Genomic DNA, 22,353 nt, shown 5'->3' on the forward strand with positions numbered 1-22,353 from the left:
CTGTATTACAATTGCACTGAAAATCTAATTGGTGATTTGTCTAAATTACACAGTATACACAAGGAATGGAGAAAGATAGAGAGTCAGAGAGAGAGAATGAGAGAGAGACAGAGAGAGGGAATGAGAGGATATACAACTGACTGCAGAAAACACTGAGAAAGAGAATCATTGGCCTCTATTTATCACGAAAAAATGTTTAAATTAATATGTGAACTGACTGGCGCACTGGGACAGCATTTCCTCTTGTAATGAAGCAGGCTTGCTCTGATTGAAATTCAGCAAGGGCTTTGCCTAAATGAGAGGACATACACCTCAGCCAAAGTTTCAATTTTCCACTAAAAATGTATCTCTTGACTTGCATCAGCCACTGTCACCAGGGGGAGGGAGATGCCTGGGCTCAGGGATGATTGCCTATGAGCCATTTCATCAGACTGTAGTTATATAACTACAGTGATAGGGCCTGATGAACACTGAGCAATGTGGGAGTATTCATTAACAGCTCCTATACACTACATAATGTTGGTCTTTTACTTTTATATATAATAGATATACTATAGATATTTTATACATGTATACACTCATCTTCATACATGTGTAGGCCTACACTTGACAGTTAGCACAGGACCCAAGTAACTAGCTGCAACCTTGCTTAAAGAGACCCAGAAGCGAGTCAAGCCTTTCTGGACTTTCATCCAATCTGGCCAAACTTTTCTATTTCACTTCACGACAGTGGCACATATCATGTTAACAACTTACAGACTGCGCCTGTGCACTTCCTAAAGCAGAGTTTTAACGAGTGAGTGGTTTATCTTCTTGCCCTACCTCTCTGCAGACTCTCGCTCGTACAGTAAGGATGCCTAGCAGGGACATTTTTATTTACCGTTGGTTGATTGATTGAGATTGCATTACATGGCGAAATAAATTACGCCGCTGAGGAAGCATAGGATCTTTAGATTTTTCATTCAGCTTGATTAATGCTGCAGGAGGCTTATCGCATAGATAATCACAAACACAGCAGAGCTGAATGCATATCACACTTCATTTGGAAAGCCATTCATATTGGATTCCATTCTGCTGACAGATGCATACGTAAAGATGTTTTATTTGCGCTGATATAGGAAGACGAAGATGGAGAGTTAGACCAAAGGAGCCCATTTAGTTAAGATGGCGAGCGATGGCGTACAGGATCCACCTCATTCAAACAAAGTTAACATCACCATGCACTGTAGAAGACCTCCTGTTCTTTGCACTGTATGTTTATCATCACTGTTGATTTTCTTTGTCACTATACAGGTTTGAACTGTAGAAGACTAATTTCTCAACCTATTAATGCTTTTATAGCTGCTGTGTGCAGGAGGGGATAATTATGTTTGTCTAGCACTGCGATTAACAGGAGACAAATAAACTACTTTGATACGTAAACAGAATGCTGAATGGCCTAGGTGCTTAAAAGCATCCTACTGGCATATACTGGCATGGATTTGCACACTGAAGGAGCGTTCTTATTATATAAGTGAATGACAGTACACACTTATTCTTTTTACTGCAGCACAATTTAAAAATATATTTTTTAAGACAGATGAAAGCCAGGGCTGAGCTGACTGGTTGGCTATAGCTGGTTATTTGACGAATGGAGACGGGGTGTGGGGGTGCCCACCTTGTCCTGTGTTGATGTTCCTCGTGGCATCCTTGGCGCTGACTCTGTTGTTGGGCGGGTAGTCAGGCACTGGGTTGGCGTATTGCTTCTCTGGAGCCCGGGGGCTGACTTTGCTGGACGGGTATGACCTGCGTCACATCACAGGGTGGTCAGGAGGTAAGACACAGCAGACGCATGGGCACTGTGCCAGGCACTCATTGTCTTACCTTTTACCCTGTTATGTCTGTAATTAAGTGTCTGTTGATGTCATCTTAGCTTAAATCATTGGTCTGTATGTGTACTTACATATCTATTTTATTTTATTTTATTTTATCTTTTTATTATTATTATTATTATTATTATTATTATTATTATTCTTAGCTAATGCACTATGTACCGCTTTTTGGTCAGTGCGAGCTGTGGTTAAATGTGCTCTAAAAATAAACTTTACTTACTTACTGATGATTATTCACTGACTTTGTAAACACAACTAAAGCACATGCCAAACAAACATCAAGAACACTAGGCAGGCAGGCAGGCAGCTACCCCTGAGTGTGCTGCTCGTCTATGGCGTCGACAGCGCTCTCCACTGAGTTGAGGAGAGACTGGATCTGACTGGCCGACTCCTTCAGCAGGAAGCGGGCCACGAACTGCTCCACGTTGGTGCCTCGTTCGTACACCTGAGAGATGGAATACGTGAAGCAAAGAAAAGAAAGAGAGAAAAAAACACAGCAGGTAAGAGCAATGTCAGCACTCTGCTACATGCATCTCGCATCCATACTTGATGAGGCTGTGGTTTTCACTCAAAACTAGCCGCACGCGAGAAACGCTCCTGCTTCCATTTTATTAATCAGGCTTTCAAGGTTAAAACGAGAGCGCCACTCTCCAGTGGTGGTCGAGGAGAATAGTCTGCATTAGCTGAACAGGTGCACACTACTCTACAGGGTTGTGCTCCTTATTAAGTGCAGATGCTGGAGTGGAAATGCCCTCACCACCTCAGCTCCTTAGACATACGGCCGGCAGCCAAAAGTCATGGCGTAGTAAGCATGAAGGGAAAAGGTGAGAGTAAGAAAGGTCTCCAGTCGCGAGTAGATAAATCAGAGTTCAGCGCAAATTGATCCAGTGGCCTTTCCTACCCGGTTTAAAAGGAGGGAGAAGATGGTAGCTGTCAGCAAGGAATGGTGTGCTCTTAGACTGGCTAAAGACGGATTACTGGGGGAAAAAATCACAGTTCTGGGTCTGCTTTTTTAATGGTTAAACAAAGATGGTTCAGGGCCCTGAAGATTTGCATTGTGGGAGCTGGCCATAGTCTGCCATCATTCAACATCAAACTAGAAGTGTCACACAATGGGATTCGCTAAATATTGGATGAAAGAGAACAAATTGTCTCAGTGCCTAAGGAAAATGGCTACGATAAGAAAAAAAGCAGCTTCATGAAACCAAGGCAAGGCCGTCTAATTCTTCTAAAGTATTCTCTCTCTCTTGTGCAGGAGAAAATGAATCAATATCTCTCATTCAGTGTCTGGTGTTCATGCAAAAACAAAAGACATCTTAGGAACTTGAATAATAGCCTAGTGAGATATAGCCTAATTGAAACCGTGGACGTGAAAGATTATCCTGACTTTACAAGCAGAAGAAAAGAAAGTAATTGAGACTGGGCACTGAAGAGTAACAGAATTACATTCCAATCAGCAGAGCCACCTTCATCATGCACATGCACACACTCACACAAACAAACAAGTACATACACAACAAAACACACACACACACACACACACACACACACACACACACACACACACACACACACACATACGTTATAAGTACATAAGTTATAGTTGACTAGTGATCAGATCAAACAAAATGAAAAAAAAGTAGTTCTTCTGGGCCAATTTGAGTTGTTTGGGTGACAGCTAACCAAGCTATCTGTTTGAGGATGGTCTAATAAAGCAGGCTCCTCAGCAGCAGAGCAAAAAACTGTCCAGTCATTCTCTGATCCTCCTCTCCAGTCAGACCCCTCTTGGCAGGTGAGAGGTTGCTTTGGGCAGGGGATTGTAATGGTATGTGTGTCTGTGTGTGTTTATCTGTGTGTGAATGCTTGTGTGCCTATAACTGTCCGATTTTGTGTGTGTAAGTGTGTGTGTGTGTGTGTGTGTGTGTGTGTGTGTGTGTGTGTGTGTGTCGGTGTGTAGTGTCTGTAATGGATTCCATTAAGCTATCTGGTCAGCAGGTCACACACAGCTGTGCATATCTACCAAATGCCTTGTCATTCATCTGCAGGTAATGAGCTTCCTACAATGGGGCTCATAGTGAAACAATCATCATATCTCAGCTGGCTTGGGTCGATCGGAGATGAGCCAGTGGCATGCTCCACATGGGGGGCGGGGCGGGGTGGGGGATAAGCTATGGGGCCCTTTCGCTAAATGCAGCGTTGGCAGGATATTTAATGGATAAGAGAGAAAGACAAAGAGAGAGAGAGAGATGCGCCAAATATCATTTCTAAGCAAGTCTGATGCATTATTGAATAATTTGGGGATTGTGCCGCATTGTACAACTCTGCACCATTTGTCAGGACAGCATAAAGGGAGGGAATTGCGGGTGAGCAGTTTTATGGTCCGTCTCGGAGGCGGGCAAGCCGCAGTGCACTGCACCGCAAGCAGGCCAGATGGTTCACAGCACTCCCGGGCAGAGCCATTAGTTAGGATTCCCACTCATACAGAGGTCTGTGAGTATAACACTCAGGTTTGGGGCAAGCAGGGAGAGAAGAGGGTGGGTCACTCACTGAAATGCTTGAAGGGCAGAGGTGGGCTCTCACTCCCACTCACACATGTCTGACTGATTTCCAAACCAAACCTAATTAGAGGACTGTAGCACTTATAATATGACAGAACCACAATAAGCCTGTTACTGGAACAGCTGTTTGATATCACTTCAAACCAGCTGTCAGAATGCAGCCCCCTTCCTCTCTCCCTCCACTTCTCTTGTAACTGTGAGATACAGTTCAGAGTCAACAGTAAGCTGGTTGGTATAAGATATAGTTGGAAGTTGACAAGGCAAATCTGATACAGGAAAGAAAGGGTACTTACCTCCCATGGATGTAGACCCGCGGCCAATGACTGAATGTACTGATATGCACTTGAGAAAAAGGGCTTTTACAATGTGGCCCACATCATGTAGCCTACTCTGTGCATATGCTTTAGAATTTTGCAATACTGCTACGAAATAATTAAAGCACAGCTTTCCTAAGGGAATACAGTGGCATGCAAAAAGAAACTCTATCAATTAAAAAGTCATAACTGCAAAAGTTTAATTAGATGTTATTATGTTGTATAATAGTGTCTAAAAAAATGAGCTTTGCCTCTGTGTCCTCATGTTTTGTGTATTGCCAAATTGGGTTGCTAAGAAACATATTGAATACTGTTGCTAGGAGACAGTTAATTGGCTCAAGCCAGAGCTTTGCTGTAGCGTCTAGGACTCAAAATGTTTACACCTCAAAATAGCTTCTATGAGTCGCCAGATATGCAGGCATAAGCTTTCCGGCATGAGGACTTCACACCTGTGTTGAGCAAGCTACCGCTCAACGCCACCTGTGCTGCCTGGTTTGTTAGCGTTCTGTGAGTTAGTCACCTTTACTCCGTGTTTAAACAAACATCTCATATAGATGAGATAAATTGTAAGAGTTCATTAACATTTCACTTTTTCAGTGTTTTTATTTTGGTACCTGGGATGGCTACTAATGGCAAAAACACTAAACAAGATCATTCAGTTGCTTGTTTATTATGGGCTGCCGCGGACATTATTCAGTGAGCCGTTAAGAATCGTGCAGCTTGTTGCAGGGGCGCCTGCAGGAATTAATGCTATGGTACGCACCCCCCCCCCGCGCAAAAAAAAACATTCACTCGTGAACAATTCAGTTTTAGGTCCGTGCAATAATACAACGACAATGTCTACAATGACCTATTCATTTGGACAACTTGATACAGCCCTATACAGGCTAAAGTTACCTTTAGTTTTGTTCTAGCGTAACGTGACGTCTGGCTTAGTGCAGTCTAACGTTCTGACAAGCACACCAATTGCCTACCTTGTTCTTGCCCATCTGGAATAACTTATAGCTTTGCTGCCTCCATCCTTTCTGTTTTCGTTGTTTAAACTTGTGATATCCATGATGAGTATTGAGTTAGTGAATTAGCTCAACATTGTGTGCTGATAACCATATATAGATAGCCGAGTAAAAGAAAACAACAAGTAGCCTATTGCGTGTCTGCGTGCGTATTCTCTCTCCTGCTCAAACAAAATGCGTGCACGTTAATTTTGATAACGTGTTCACTAACTTTACGTAATAGAAAATGGTAAATAGCCTAATGGCATGCAGCTAAAGGGATACTGTGCATAGTTGGGAAGGTATTGTAGGTCAAATGTGTGAATACACACACACACAAGGGACATTTTCTGTTGTTGAGTAGCTTGATGGTACGCACAGTGCGTACGGACGTACACCTGCAGTCGCGCCTGGCTTGTTGAATAAAAGCACCTTCGTTGAGTCACTCAGCACTGAAGGACGAAAGTGCAAAGGTGTGCTTTTCTCGCACAAGCTTGGGACCTTTTACCAAAATGTTGAAGCAGAGCCATTGTGCAATACACTTGTTTTTGTAAAGGAACAGACACACAAACAGGGTGGTCTGAACAGGGCTCAGACAGCATTGAAAGTTTAGAGTTGTGGGGCTTTTTCCTTTTGGTATTTTGACCAAAGTATGACACATATGGTTTATTAAGACCTCAAAAAACTATAAAAAAAATTGTAAGGGGTAAAATGGGACTTTTAAAAAGTGACTGTCAGTCAGACATGTGAGCGTAAATCTCACTGGCAAACTACTTTAAAATGGCTGTGAGCAATGCAACTTGAAATCTATCTATTGTTATAGATCACACTTGACGTCTCACTCCTATCAGAAGGGAGAGTGGATTGTGCATTCTGAAGGCATGATCAACATACATTACGAATCACCTCGTGCACACATGCATCTGGGATATAGCTCCACAGAGCCTATTTCCTTGGGTGAAATGATTCAATTACACATGAGGAAGAGAAGAGGCTGATCTCCATTAAAAGACACTATCACCACCAAAGATTACTGTCTTAGAAAGGGGCCCTAGACAGCAGCTGTGTCTGGACAATATCTGCCGGACCTGGGCCAAATTTGGCCCGTGAGTGGACCAGACTCTGCTCCTCTGTTGTTGGGAGAGATACCTCCTCCACCTTCTCTTCGTCCTTCACACCCGCAGCCGCATCGTCAAGAGCCTGTGGTCCGACCCAGTTAGTCAAAGCTTCCGAGAAACCGAGGGGGAGGGGGGCAAAAAGATTCAATCACAATCGCATTAAGCGAGCTTCAAAGCTGGAGTCAGGCCCTAATGCGGTTATTCAGCCGCCGGAGCATCTATTCACAGCGCAGGAGAGGTGTCGCCGAGACTTTACAAGGCCGGGATTAAATCTCCAGCACGGCCAAATGAAGGGGAGTGAGGAGAGGCTTCCTTTGTGAGGCAGTCATGATTGAGCTGTGTCTCTTTCAATCTTGGGAAACGGTGAGCAGTGCCAGTGTCAGTTTGTGGTGCGCGCGCGTGTGTGTGTGTGTGTTTCTGTTGGACGTCTGGGCTCTGTACTCTATACTGTGTGTGTTCGCAAATCTTTGTGTAGAATTGCATTTGTAGTGTGTGTGTGTGTGTGTGAGTGGTGAATCTCCTCCACTAAGAAATAAAAGCTTTTCACTGTTTCAATCTTCACAGCGTGCCGTGTGAGAATTCGGAGAATCATCCCCCAGAGGTCAGTCCAACCTTGGGTGTCATAGCCACATGCACCAGCGCCCGAGTGAAATACGCCCGCTCCCTCTGAAGTCTCACCAAGCCTTTATCTACGCAGACCCTCTCACAGCAGCCACCAATCTCCCACCGACAAAATACCCACTGTCACTCCGTAAGGAAGCACCGCACAGTACACAGCACACGGCTCATCCCATTCATGCCCTGGTTCAAGAATAGTGCTATTTCTGAGACAATTCAGAAATCAGGAGAAGTGTGGCATTAAAAAAGAACTGCATGGCTGATGGAGATGAATAACCAACCATGACTGTGAAATGAGCACTTTTAATGCCGAGGAATTATTAGGCAGTGGCTTGTTTTACCGCTGCCTATAAACTCAATGATGTGCTCTGAACATCTGGGAGTATAAAAGGTAAACACAAATCTGCTGAGAGAGGCTGCTTGGAAGTGCTGTTATAATTGAAGTCATCTGTCTTCAGTCTCCAGTGCACAGTCCTCTTAATGAGAGACAACACCTCAGAACAAAACACTGAGTGACGGGCCAGCATCGCCAATCAATGGATCACACATGCCTGACATTAGCCAATCACATCGACCCGCACTCAGTCAATACTGCCTTTTTGCTCTGGGGTAGGGACGGGAGGAGTTTTTGTGGAAGGTTCCGGTGTTACGCTGCTGCTCCAACGAGCCACAGACAAAGAGGAAATGAGCAGACTGAAGAGATAGACAGTGAGAGAGAGAGAGAAAGAGAGAGAGAGAGAAAGAGAGATAGAGAGCCTGTGGGGTGCGTATGCAGCAGGAATGGAGGCACAGAAGCTCCACCACTCGATAAGCCTCTCTTCCCGAGAAGCAAAATTGCAGATCAAAGACTCGCTCAAAGAATGCACGTGCGGTAGGAGTGAGTGACGGAGGCAACACAAATAAAACATGCTTGGGACGAAGCAACACGACAACAGCAGTCTAGTACCAGCATCTTTTTTATGTCTTATTTCCAAGTAATTTTAATCAGGCCTCCTGTGTGATTTGTAAAGAAATTTCCATCACAAAAGAAAGAGGATCCAGTGACAGTGATCAGGCTTTTGTTGGCTCGGGCGGAGGATGTGACATGCAGCGAGCTCCTCTGTGGGAGACTTCCAGCGAGCGTCCGGATGGCCTGATTGAGACGCCAGCCGAATCAGAGGCTCGCAGCCATCAGCGCTGATTCAGGCTGACACTGGAGAGCCTGGTGGCGTGATGAAAGCGAGATGGCCGGCGAACAATCGCAGCATACAAATGCCCATCACTGTGTGAAAAAAAGGCTTTAGTGTATCAAGCTTTTGCCTCAGCGAGATACTGAGAAGAAGACTCGAGAGGCCCTCATTAGAGCATCCTTCTCATGAATTGACCACCTGGATCATCAAAAAGGGGCAATATGATCTGTCTGCTTGTTAAGTGTGTATATGTGTGTATATGTGTACGTGTGTTATGAAACAAAGTGTATAAGGAAGAAAAATGAATAGCTGTGCTTTGCACGGTAAAGGGGATCGGGGGGTAGTGGGAGGGGGTCAGTGTGGATCCGACTCTTTGTCTTCTAGCGGCTGGGGACAGGAACTGGTGTGGGTTGTGTAATAAATAACAGTTCAACTTTGAGGCAACTAAACCCCTAGCCCGCAGTCTGCCACTGCAGCATCTGGCCCAGGGTATAAACCATGGCTAAGACTGGCTCAGACCAGCCGGCAGTGCAGGCTTTTGAGAGGGGGTGAGAGAGAGAGAGAGAGAGACAGAGAAAGAGAGAGAGAGAGGGAGGAGAAAGAGGGAGAAAGACTGGGGGGGCAACAAACATTGCGAAGGCAATAGAGGGGAAGGGGGGGGGGCGAGAGGGGAGAGAATGAGGGAGCGAATGGGTGAGAGAGAGAAATCCTCTGAGATTTAGAGCAGGAGCATGGTAGGTTTAATGAACAAGTGAAGACAGGCGCAGCGGCAGCAGTTTTGCCTCTATTACCCATGATTGGGCTGATGCACAAGTGGCATCCTCTCTTCCTCCATACTCACACACACAGAAACACAGCTCCTACTGTGTTATTGCTACCACCTGCAAGTCTTTCCCCCTCTATCCTGTCTATCTATCGCTCTCTTTCTCTTTCCATCACCCTCTTCATTTCTGGATCCCTAAATCTCAGCCTATCTTCCCCTGACAGGCGATGGTGAGAACGGGTGTGGGGATGATAATGAGTGAGATAAATGGCCTTCCTAAAGCTGCAGATTGACATTGCTGGGAAATCAAGAGCAGATACGAAGACAGATGTGCTCGACGCACATAGTCAGGAGAGAAAGAGAGAGCGGAAAAAGAGAGAGAAGATGATAACTATAAGCAAAGAGAGAAACAGATACTGTTACTGAACTACGGAAAAAACATGCAGTGTCTTTAAATACTTTACAAAAGGCAAAGGCAGGTCTCTCCTTTAGATGCAGCAGCCCGAGAGCGGCCACGCTCCTTGCTCATTATCCCCCTGGTCCCTCAGGCAACTGGGTTTTCTCTTGATTTATTATGATCATTATTATTTTTTATTTATTTATATAATTTGTGTGTGTGTGGGAGGGGGGGGGGAGGCTTGTCATTAAAGAACAGTACAGAGAGAAACAAGTGATGCGATCATTAGCTGATGCTGTTCATTTAGCTTTCCTCCACTCCTGGGGCCGATAGGTTGTCACCACTTCAGGTAGAATGAGTCTCAACCATCCCTGTGCACTGAGACAAGTCAGCTATTTATATCTGGCACAGCAGCAGTGCTTATGTTGAGGGGGTGTCTTCTGAAACGGCAGCTCACAGTCCCTTTCAGCCTTGTGTTAACAAACATTGTGTACTGTACTGTATGCTAACACCTGCAGAATGGTGCTGATGCAGTGGCATGTTTGCATATTGCATGCTAACATCTGTAGCATGGTGGACTAAGCTTCATATAAACATACTGTATGCTAGCACCTTTTCATGGTGCTGTGGCATAAGAAGCTCTAGCCTTTGCCCCACACACAGTCACAGTCTCTCCTCAGCTTATCCACAGACTCCTATACGTTAAGTCCTCCATGAATTATTTATATATTCATCCTCCATGAATCATACAAAACCCTGTCATTTTTGTTATTTTTGATTCCCTATGCAGGGAAAGGGCCTTCCAGGAGAATATAAGATGCTATCCTATGGTGAGAAAGAGAATGGTTAAAGAGTCACTGGGGAAGTAAAAAGCAAACAGAAAATCCTATAGAGATATTTGATTGAATGGTATGAAAAATTGACTTTAATTAAACAGGACAGTTGTGTCCAGTGTGGTGTATGACAACCCTTTGTTATCATTTGTTCGGCGTGTGTTGATGTTGCGGTCAGTGGACAAACTCTCTGTTCTGAGTTGAATCCCTTGGGGCCTGGCTGTCTTTATTGATGACTCGGTTTGATAGCCAAATGTCTGGACTCATAAAACTTTGATACTCGGCCTCTCCCACTGGTCAGTCCCAGAAGACCCGATCCTGTCAGATGCTTATAAATATTCATCCCGGTGACTGATCGTTTGTTTAGTTCTCTATCCAGCCACAGACGGACCCCCCGGTGGGGGTATGGAACCCTGACTCCAGTCCAGCTGGCACTGCGGCGTGTGGCGGAGCCACAGGGTCCATATGCAGTAATGTGTATGAGACCAGCAGACTTACAGTAAAACTCCTTCAGATGGGTTTGGCGATGTGTACAGTTTCTATTTTAGCGATGTGAGTCAGTGTGTGTCTGTGTGTGTGCGCGCGTGTGTGTGTGAGAGAGAGACGGAGAGATGGTGTGTGTGACTTTGAGAGAAGAAAAATTAATGAGAGAGAATGAGGTTGACATCCTGTAACATGTTGTTTTGTTATTATATTTTGTTATTATATTACATTTGTTGTTTTGCCAGTAATCCCCCACACTGCTGTTCAGCTCATCACAAGGCAATCTTCAACAGACAGGATGTGACGGTACAGGCTAACACACTAATACACGAGCGTATGCAGAGAAAGAACAACTGAGTCTAACACCCCTTATTACAAATGCACACACACATACATAAACACACACACTATCACCTTGTGAACCTTCCCTGCATCACAGGAAATAATGAGTAATCTACTGAAAGAACTAACTATTCCAAAACATCCCCATCACCCCTCCCTTCCCCCAGCTGTTCACCCTATTAGGAACAGTGGGATTCAAATCAAATAACCTCCAATTAGAGCCACAGTCTGCACAGGCTCGTATCACAGCAGCAGTGCTAGCCCACGTGGAGGAACAGTGTGTTTATTACAACAAATCCATCTTTCAGATAGCTCTCCATTGAGAGTAGCACACATTGCGCACACACTGTGATGCTTTTTTAAAGGCAGTTTCTCTCTTCAATGGCACTGGGCGGCTCGTTGGACTTGCTGGACACAGCCTATTTCACTCACCGCTAGCTCTACTGGGCTTTTATGGAGTAGAGCTCTACTTCCTGCCACGTTTGCTCTACACTTCACATGTTGTTAAGGCAGCCCTCTGATGATCATCAACCTCATTAACATCAGGCTGCAGCACACACACTTTAATTACTCTATACTCTATAAATCCCCAATTGATACATGGCATGGTTGTAGATGGTTGTAGAAGAACTGCATGGTTCTGTTGTGGCACAAGTCACGATGATCTATTCACAGTTTGACACTAGCCTGCTGGCTCACAAGCTGTCATTCAGAAAAAAAGGAGCTAACATGACTCATGTTCATGATAAAAATATATCCAATAAAAATATATATAAATATATAACATGTATATAAAAAAATTATATCCAGTTGTTGGGATTTTTTTGTGGTTATGGTTGTTTTTGTGGTTTTGTGGTTAAAACACCATTTTTAGTGGGTTGAGGCACATGTCTGATCTAGGCCAAGTGACTCCTTATTTTTATGCATCTGGGGTTGTTTGTACTGTAGTCGCTTGCATCTCTCGGCAGCCCGCCTCGGTTACCAGGGAAACTCAACTTGTCAGCGGCTCGCCTGGAGTTTGAAGCGATGCGCAGCTAGCAGGAGCCGCAGTAGCACTGCCAGGGGGCCTATGGCTAATATCCATCTAATATCACTCTGGGGTGGAGGGAACGCGGCCACAAAGACGCCATGGAGGAGGGGATGAAAGCCTCCAGAAATAGAAACCCCCCCCAACCACTCCGAGGGCCATTTAGGACCCCTAGTTTCATAAGACGACTGAGCCATACAGGTGAGCAGTGTGGTTGGAGAATACCTTATCACAGAGATTAATCCTGGGGCCAAAGAACACTGGGGGAAATCAAGTGTTCTCCTTGTGGCAATCCAATTGCTTTAAGGGAGAATGTTTGACTTGTGTAGCTTATCCTTAGCCAACGACAAACACCACACACACACACACAAATACAAAACACACACACACACATACATACAAACACACACACACACACACACACACACACAAATACAAAACACACACACTGTCTCAGGACCATGGAGTCCAGGCATGTATCAAGGACAGTATGCTCAATCTGCAGTGCAAACAGGCTGAGAGATCACAGACCTTGTTCTGAATAAAAATTAAGGAAATATAAAACAAAAAAGAAACAGCATCAAAGAAATCACAAGGCAACCTCAGACCTCAGAGAGACTGACTGTGACACTGAATCCGGCCCTGAGAAACAAAGAGAAGATGCTGTGGTTTGGAGATGGCTATATTGCCTGAATAAATCACCTCTCGGAGTTGTTTCTCACTCATGCATATTTTATGGCGTCGCACATCATATACATGAATAATCTCAGCTGTGCGTTCACACAATGGCCAAACCAAGAGGCGGACGTGATGATGAGAATCGATGCGAGTGAAGGCGACAGGCGGGCAAGAGAGCACTTGCCATTGAGCACTTGGCAGCAGGCACCCATGCCCTCCCCCTCTTGCCCGCCGCAGTGCTCCCTCTCAGCTGCAGTGCCCACCTCACCCCAACCCCCACCCTCCTGCCTGCTCCACGCCCCCCCCCCCCCCCCCCCACACACACACACACACACACCATCACCCTTCCGTTGGCAATGGCGGAGGCTGGCACTGGGCTTGATGCCTGCCTGACAGTGTGCCGCTGGATTACAGCGGATCAGATGTGACAGATATCAGGGCCTTGGGGCACGGGGTTTGGGGGGTGGGGGGAAGCAGGCAGATAGCTCCCATGGAGTCTGGGCCTGTCAATCACCAGAGGTGGAGGGGAGACTGGAGACAGGGTGATGGAGAGCAGGGCTGAGACGCACACACACACACACACACACACACACACACACACACACACACACACACACACACACACACACAAACAAACACACACACACACACAAACACACAAACACACACACACACACACACACACACAAACACACACACACACACAAACACACAAACACACACACACACACACACACAAACACAAACACACACACACAAACACACACATACACACACTTACACACTTACACACCCGGACACACATACACCCACACAGACACTCTCTCTCTCACACACACATACAGGCACACACACGCGACCTCAACAGCTGCTAGTGCTTCACCTCAGTGCTGGCTGAATCTGCTGTTGTCATGAAGAGGCTTTTTTGGGAACTGAAGCTGGTTGCGGATTCAGTACCAAATCAGGATCTCTGTGTGTCTGTGGGAAGGCAACCGTGAACAGTGGCTGAATCTATGCTGTCACTGTGAATCATTCGTGTGTGTTGAGTCCTGGTCCAATACCAAAACAGTCTGAGTGTGTGTGTGTGTGTGTGTGTGAATGTGTTTGGAAAGGGTCATGAACCTGAAATGAAAGCTGCACAAATGACACTGCCACCACTCGTTCCAGCCAGACCCTTAACCTTCAGCAATCTGATTGGTCCATGCCTGGTGTTCGCAACGCTCCCCTCTGCTTATTTGGATCTTGGTCACAGCTGGTCCACAAAACAACAACAACAACAACAACAGCATCATTTGTGTGAAATGAGAGAGTGGAGCACAGAGCTGAGTGGACAGGATGAAAATGAGTCGTGATGTGGAAATCAGAGGACTGGGATCAGTCCGGCGGCCGGGAAATGAGCGACATCAAAAGATAATGCGTGAATAAAGCAGCCAAAGAGATGTGTGACATTGGCTAGTCATGAGTGAGAAAATCTCCCTCACACATCCGCCATGCATGCTGCAGATGGGGGAAAGAACTGAGCTTATTGGTTAGTGCATTTGAAGTCAGGGAAGATGGTGTGACTGTGTGAGTGTGTTCCAAGTGTGTGTGTGTGTGTGAGCGCGCATTTAAGTGTGTTCATTCCAGGCTTCAGAATGTGTGTGTCTGCCTTTGGTCCACACGTCTGAATATGTGTGTGGGTTTGCATTCGGTCCAGGCATCTGAAAGTATGTGTACGTGTTTGTGTTTGTGTGTGTGTGTGTGTGTGTGTGTTTGTGTGTGTGTTTGTGTGTGTGTTTGTGTGTGCCTGCCTATGTATGTGTGAGTGTGTGTGTGTGTGTGTGTCTGCATGTTCACTCCAGCTTTTTCGCCTAAGAGCCAGTTAATGAGAGAGGCTCATTAAAATGGAGTGTGTGCAGGACAGACAGGAGAAAGAGGAGACACATATAATGAATTCATGCTTTTTCTTTTACTTCCCACCACACACACACACAAACACACAGACACACGCACACACACACACAAACACCCTCACCTCACCCCATTTCCCTCCCATGGGAACCTCCATTAGTGGCTTCCACCTGCTAAAGAGCCAATTAAAACATGTTCACTAAACAGTCCCCAGAATTCTCCATATTTGCACAGACCATAATGGCTGTATATAGTTCTAATGCATCCAGATGTACATCATCATCTGTTTGAGTGTGTGTGAGCATCTGTAAGAGTGGGTATGTATGTACTGTACATATGTGTGTGTTTTTCCATCATGCCTTTAATTATTAAGCCATAACTAGACTAGACAATAAATAGATATCTCCCACCTGCTTGCAGAACTGCTGGCAAGCAGTTTTTTTGTGGTCTTGCTGTTGAAACAGTCAGGCGTTAAGCACCTGTCCAGGTAAAAAAAAGATAAATAAAAAATGAAACTGTCCGTGCTGCTCAGAGTGCCCGTACAGAGTGTCGCCTCCTGGGGGTGGAAAATGAGCTGCGCTCAGGAGCGGATTTGTCAGCGTCGCTGAGCGAGACAGACTGCCAGACAGGCTCCTGTCTCGTCCTGTCTTACCCCTGTCTCTCCTCGCATCTCGCGCCTCTCAGTCTCCTCATGCATATCCCAGCAGCCCATCTGGGCCTGCTGAGTCCTCTCAGAGAACGCAGGACACCAGAGACAGACAGAGAGAGAGAGAAAGAAGAGGGGGAGAGAAAAGAGGGAGAGAGAAAAAGGTAGCACTCTTATAAAAGGCGGTGTCACTGGAGGAGTAGAAAGAAAGTGAGCGCAGTGCTGTTCTCTTCTTGAGTCAGACATCGCTACATCACCGCAGAGCAAAGAGCTCATATGGGAGTGTTTGGGAAGAGGAAACAACAGACTGTGGGACAACTACAAGGGGAGACAGTGAGTTTTCGGACCTTTTTTTTTAATCCTTTTTTTTAACCTCTACTGGATCTGCTTTGGCAAGTTTTAATCCTGTTTCTTCAGCTTCTCTTCATCTTCAAGGGCAACAGGAGAGAGAGAGAGAGAGAGAGAGAGAGAGAGAGAGAGAGAGAAAGGAAGAGAGAGAGGGGGTAGAGAAAGAGAGAGGGTGGGACATACTGTTGACCGAGCTCACTGACACCAGCACTTTCTGGCTGAGCTCATTTGTTCTACAGGTTGTCAGAGACTCAGAGACAGTGGAAGTGGGAGTTAATGAGGACCTCACTGTGGGGGGGGGGGGGGTGACGTGGAAGATTCCCGAGTCTCTGAGCCTGAGGAACACCAACATGGTGATCGCCAGATGCTCACAAATATGTGAAAAATCCGGACACAAGTGCCAGTTAAAGGTGCTTCCATACACCTGTGAGGATTAGAAATGCCAAGGGCGTTTGCACAAGGGATGTTGGTAAAGCCTAGGCAACATGAAACCAAGCAACCGTCCCCAGAGGATCACATATGAAGCTTTGAGCTGAGTACCAGCATCCATCTTTATAAGAATCCACTGCAGGCTGGCACAGAGACAGTGTTATATGGCACTTCCAAACTGTAAAACACAGACGGTTACTGTCCAACTCATCCAAACAGAGCTGAGCACCTCCAGTTGTGCACTAACCAATAATAACACAGAGTACGCTCAGTGGCATTTGTCAGGGATTCATTTCCACATGGCACATGGCCACTTTCAACAGGCAAAACAAAGAAGCACACACACACACACACACACACACACACACACACACACACACACACACACACGTGGCACTAATTGATACACAACCTGTCAGCACAATGAATAATTCATGAGCATGGAAATATCACATTTACATTAGTAATTAGTAGCAGCAACCCTCTCTTTCCTCAGAGATGGAGAGGGATCTGAGGTGGATGGAGAGAGAGAGAGAGAGAGAGAGATGAATGATGAATGACAGAGAACTCTACAACATGAGGTCAATATTACTAATGCCCTCCATAATCCAGTATGGACCTCAGGGGCACCTCTCTTATGACCACAGAGGGCCATCTTATAGCCATTAGTCTTATGACTATTCTCTCTCTCTCTCTCTCTCTCTCTCTCTCTCTCTCTCTCTCTCGCGGCTTGTCTGTCTGTCCATCTGCCTCCTTCTGTCATCTGCAGTCAGGTTCTGTCTGCCTCACTCAGCTCCATCCCTGTTGCTTTCTCAATTCTCCCCTCAGCCTCTCCCCACACCTTCTACCTCTCTGTCACTCTGGCTCTATTCCATTCTGTTTGCCAATGTCTATTTCTGTCATCTTCAGCCACTCGGTCTCTTCCCTTTCTGCACATTATTCTCTCTCCCTCCCTCCCTCTCTCCGTCTCTCTAACTTCCAGTTCCATTCAGGTTTTGATGGTCTGATTCTGTCTTCCTCTCTCTCTTTCTCTTTCTTTCTCTCTGCCTCTTTCTCTTTCAGCGCCACTCCCTCTCTCTCCCTTACAATTCTCTCTGTCCTCCTCTCTATAGTCACTATGAGGGGCACATTAGCAGAAGTCTGTGATAGAGCGACTTGTAATCAAACAGTGACAATATGTTATTCTCAAAGTACTCACATACTACAAGGGCATTGCTGGGGAGGGGAGGGACAGGGAGATGGCGTAAGGGGTGCTGGTCATAGGGACAGTCTTAATTTAAATGTCTGTATGGGATTAACAGGACAGTAACAGACATGAACAGGACAAATGTCTGTATGGGCTTAACCTGACATGAAAGAGTTTTTTTGTTGGGGGGGGGGGTCACTTTAGTAGAGACAGAGAGAGAGAGAGGAGAGAGGGAGAGAAGAGAAGAGGAGTGTGTGTGTGTGTGTGTGTGTGTGTGTGTGTGTGGGGGGGGGGGGTTATGGCATATGATCTTCCTTCTAGTTTTGCTATATTACAGTTGCATATAATATAGTCAGTCATACCTTCCAAGTCACATCTTCAAAAATGTACCCTGAGGAAATCAAATGAAAAACACTTGCAGTGCAGCTTTGTGCATACAATTGCAGACTGCTTGCACATCTACCCAGGTATCCAAGGAGGTAGCTGAGGTATCTAATAATGCCATAATTCAGGCTTCTGTGAGGGGACCCATACAGTATGTGTGCATGACTCCTACCAGATTACAGCTATTCCTGCAAGAATTCGGAATCCGTTTCTCTCTCCCCATCGTTCTACTCTCAGAATGCTCTCTGTTGCCTTTCTCTCCCCTATCACATTCCACTACGACGGAGTAACACTGCACACAGTTTTATGCACTCTTTCTTTAGAAATTCATTCCTGTGCTTCTGAATACAACGGAAGCAGCTGTAAACTGAAGCTTCAGTGATTTTTTTTTGCCTTCTCTTCTTCTCTCTCTCCCCTACCGGTCTCTCTGAACTTACAAGAATGGAAACCATATCCAGCAGCAGGACCATATCCATAGGTAAACAACAGACACATAGAGAGAAAACAGGAAGAGAGAAAAGGGAGAGGGTGACAAAAGAGAGCAGGACAAAGTAGAGGGAAGTCAGAGCTATCTTGAGGGGAGTTGACGCAGAGACCGCATCGAGAGTCCAACCAGCGGAGCGTGAGGCAGAGCAAGGAGACTCCAGAGGTCCGCTTGTGTGCCCTCCCTCGGCCCGGTTTAACGGAAGGCTGGTGTTTCCAGTGGCCCCTGCCCTCCACGGAGTCTGGGCCCGTCGCACACCCTGGGGGCTTCAGCGAGGTCACTGCGGCACATCAATGCATGAGACAGGCACGCTCAGTGGCAGCAGCGAGCGCAGTAAATGGCCCATAAATATTTCAAGAGTAAATGCAGGGGCAGGCCAGGCGGACACGCCTGCATATTTCTCTCTGGCTGCTCGGCTCACCTCACCGCCGCTTGACTAGCCTGGAGAGATCTCTTAACCTGCTGCAACCACATAGAGATTGCCTCCATCAATAACAATAACCACGAGCAGGATATGCGTACATGTGTATGTGTGTGTGTGTGTGTGTGTGTGTTAATAGGATGTCTTTATACGAGAGATCAATAGTGATGGCTCTGAAGAGGAAGCATCCAGTCAAAAGAATATATTGGAGAAAAGTGCATGCACTATAGTTTAAAAATTATAAGATCCTGGAGGAACTTTTAGGGGTTCTTCAATTTGAAACTGTGGGGGAACCTCAAAAGGTTCTTCGAAGAACCTTTAAAGAAAGGTTCTTTGAATAACCTTTTCAAAGGTTGCTTGAGGAACCTTTTGAAGTTCATTACAGAACCTTCATTATTATTATTAACCCTGTATACAGTATATAAGGTATATACGTACTGCATGTACTACAGTATATAATGTATATAAGTACTGCATCTATACTGCATGCCTATAGAATGCCTGGAGCACACAGTAGGAAACTGACAAAAAGAGAATGAGATGTAAAGGGAGGAACAAAGCAAGAATGGAGGAGATTTTGACAGAGCAGTCAGCGTAGTCACTGCAGTCACTTGGTGGCCTCGTCAAAAGACGAGCGACGCTGTCAGGGTGAGCACCCCTACCCCACACACACACACACACACACACCCACACACACACACACACATGCCCATACCCACGCTAATGAGCAGCAGCAAAAACACAAACAGAATATGTAAGGGTGCAGGAACGCTGCGCTATTTTAAGAGCTGTGGGCTGAGGCTGATCCATTGATGTGTTAGCGCAGTGCAGGAATCTACAGATGCCATCGCCATCTCACACCCCTCTCGGCAGAGCCTGTGTGTGTGTGTGTGTGTGTGTGTTTGATTTTCTTCGCTGTGCAGTGAATCGGTGGTGAGGATGAGTAAGGATCCAGCCCCCTTAGACAGACTCTACACTCTTCGTGTGGGTGCGAGCGAGCAAGCTTTAGTTTGTCAGAAAAAAAAACACATGAATAATGCACTGAATGTGAGTATGTTTTTGAGGACACACTGTTGTCTCGCCTAAATCCATAGGGACACAAAGACAAAACACACACACAAACACACACACACACACACAAACACACCCACACACACACCCACACACACTAACCTTCTTGGTGAAGTCCATGGCTTTGAGGATGGACAGGTTGAGAGTCTCCAGGGAGGCCAGCACACCTTCATAGTCACCCATGTGTTTGGCAAAGTAGTCTGTGGACAAAGACAGTGGTGTAACAACATAGGGACTATTACATACTTTCACAATAGACAAATACTGCCTGTGCTCTAATGGATGATTCCTAAAAGACATGGATTGAAATTCAGATGTTACAGAGGCAAGATGAAGAAGCAGAACCGAACAGCATCACAAGTTACCTGTGATCATGCAAGTGCAAGCACATTTTTGATACATTCTCTCTCTCTCACACACACATACACACACACACACACACACACACACACACACACACACACACACACACACACACACACACACACACACACACACACACACACACACACTCTGTAGTGATGACTCACACGGACACACTTCACCCCATACCCCGCCACATGCACACATTCTGTTTGACATACCTCCACATGAAAACATTTACATTTACATTTATTCACTTATAAAATGATTCCTACTTACCACAGAGTTCCTTGGTGTCAACATTACTAATAGATGACAGGTTAGGGGTAGCATAGGGACAGAAGGAGAGGCAGTGGGAAAGAGAGGGGTAAGAAACACAGGAGAAGGCAGGAAAAGGTACCACACACCCACACGTCCCAGGCCACACCTCAACACATCTACTCACTCATAGAACACTAGTGACTATCCCATGGAACGTTCCACACACGTACACACACACATACACACACATACACACACACACATACACACACACATACACACACACACACACACACACACACACACACACACACACACACACACACACACACACACACACACACACAGAAACACAGAAACACACACACACACACACACACACACACACACACACACACACAGAAACACAGAAACACAGAAACACATCCCTCCACTAGGCAGTTGAACCTCTGACATGCACTTTTTAACTGATGATGCACTCACGTCCAATTATTGGAATACAATGCGGCCAGTGGTGGAGCCTGTGGCTATCTCTCCGTGCATATGGATCAGATGAGTTACCGGTAGCCTCTTCCTCCAGGCCACACACACACACACACACACACACACACACACACACACACACACACACAGATTGATGTGGAGGTGGACAGGAAGGCTGAGAGAAACCGGCGTGCTGATAAATCACTTGCGTGACGACTCGAGCCTCGGCTTCAGATGTAAATGAGCCGGTTTAACAAGAAGATCAATTACGACGCACAGGATGAAAAATGCTACAGAGTGACAGGCTAATGGAGCGTATTGTGCACATTTTCGGTCCTACACGGCAGGACCCCTGTCTGTGGTGTGTGTGTGGGGGGGTCACCTGAAGGCAGGTTGTCACACCACGGTGATGGCTGCCAATATCATCATCACGCTCAGTTTCCCAGGCAAATGGCGTGAAAATCAATGCACGCTCTCTGTGGTCTTTCAACCGTTCCTGACGTGACGGCCAGTCTCAATCACCTCCCATCTCTGTTGAGCTTCCTGCCAATATAAAAGGAGGCTAATTTCTCAAATAATTTGAGGTAAGTAATTCACAAATTAATTGAAAGAGGTCCCCTCTTGTTGTCGGAATTCATTAGGGTTAATGAAAACACGCTGAGGCCACTGAGGGCATGGTCATTTACTGTCCTTTTCCCTTCCATCAAAGTGTTCTGTGCTCTTCGGCTAACGACGCTGACGGGAAGGAGCCGGTGACGGGCACAGAGCCATTGCGGGGTACTCTGAATAGAGGGAGGGAGGGTGGAAGATGAAGAGCGAATGAGGAAGAGGATGAAAAGATGAGGTGTGGCGGTACCAAACCGCGTGTCCACTGCCCGCGGCCCTCGCCTTGCACACCTCTTCTTTCATCAATCATCCCTGCCTTTCACTCCTTCTCCTTTGTTTGCTTCTTTCATCTGTCACCTCTCTCCATCTCTCATGAGTTCTGACCAAGGGCTCGTTATGAAAGGAAGAGGCCACCACCTTAGGAAGGACCGCACCTTAAAGGCTGGCTGTTTGAGGGGACCCATGTTCCCATGATGCACGGCGAGAGAGCACACAGCCCTGCTTCACAAACCACTGACCTAACAAGAAGAGACACTAACAGACCAGACCAGACTAGACCGGCCAGATGTGGGCCGGATCAGAGCCAGATCTGGCCCGGAGAGTTTGGCCAAATGTGAA

General features: G+C 46.1%; 1 protein-coding gene across 1 annotated transcript in view; it reads right to left on the reverse strand.

Annotated features, from left to right (window-relative positions):
• Positions 1-22,353, reverse strand: part of necab2 (N-terminal EF-hand calcium binding protein 2) — a 69,692-nt gene that overhangs the window by 20,002 nt on the left and 27,337 nt on the right. Inside the window, exons 4-7 of the mRNA XM_076299801.1 lie at positions 20,665-20,690; positions 20,125-20,222; positions 2,183-2,316; positions 1,658-1,785 (exon numbers count right to left, since the gene is read on the reverse strand). Coding sequence (XP_076155916.1) covers positions 1,658-1,785; positions 2,183-2,316; positions 20,125-20,222; positions 20,665-20,690 — 386 coding nt within the window. The remainder of the gene's footprint in view (positions 1-1,657; positions 1,786-2,182; positions 2,317-20,124; positions 20,223-20,664; positions 20,691-22,353) is intronic.

Source organism: Alosa pseudoharengus, unplaced genomic scaffold (genome assembly GCF_046254945.1).
Source record: "Alosa pseudoharengus isolate Yale_2024_CS ecotype anadromous, Long Island Sound unplaced genomic scaffold, YU_APseudo_1.1 YU_APseudo_1.1_scf_10, whole genome shotgun sequence".
NCBI lineage: Eukaryota > Metazoa > Chordata > Actinopteri > Clupeiformes > Clupeidae > Alosa > Alosa pseudoharengus.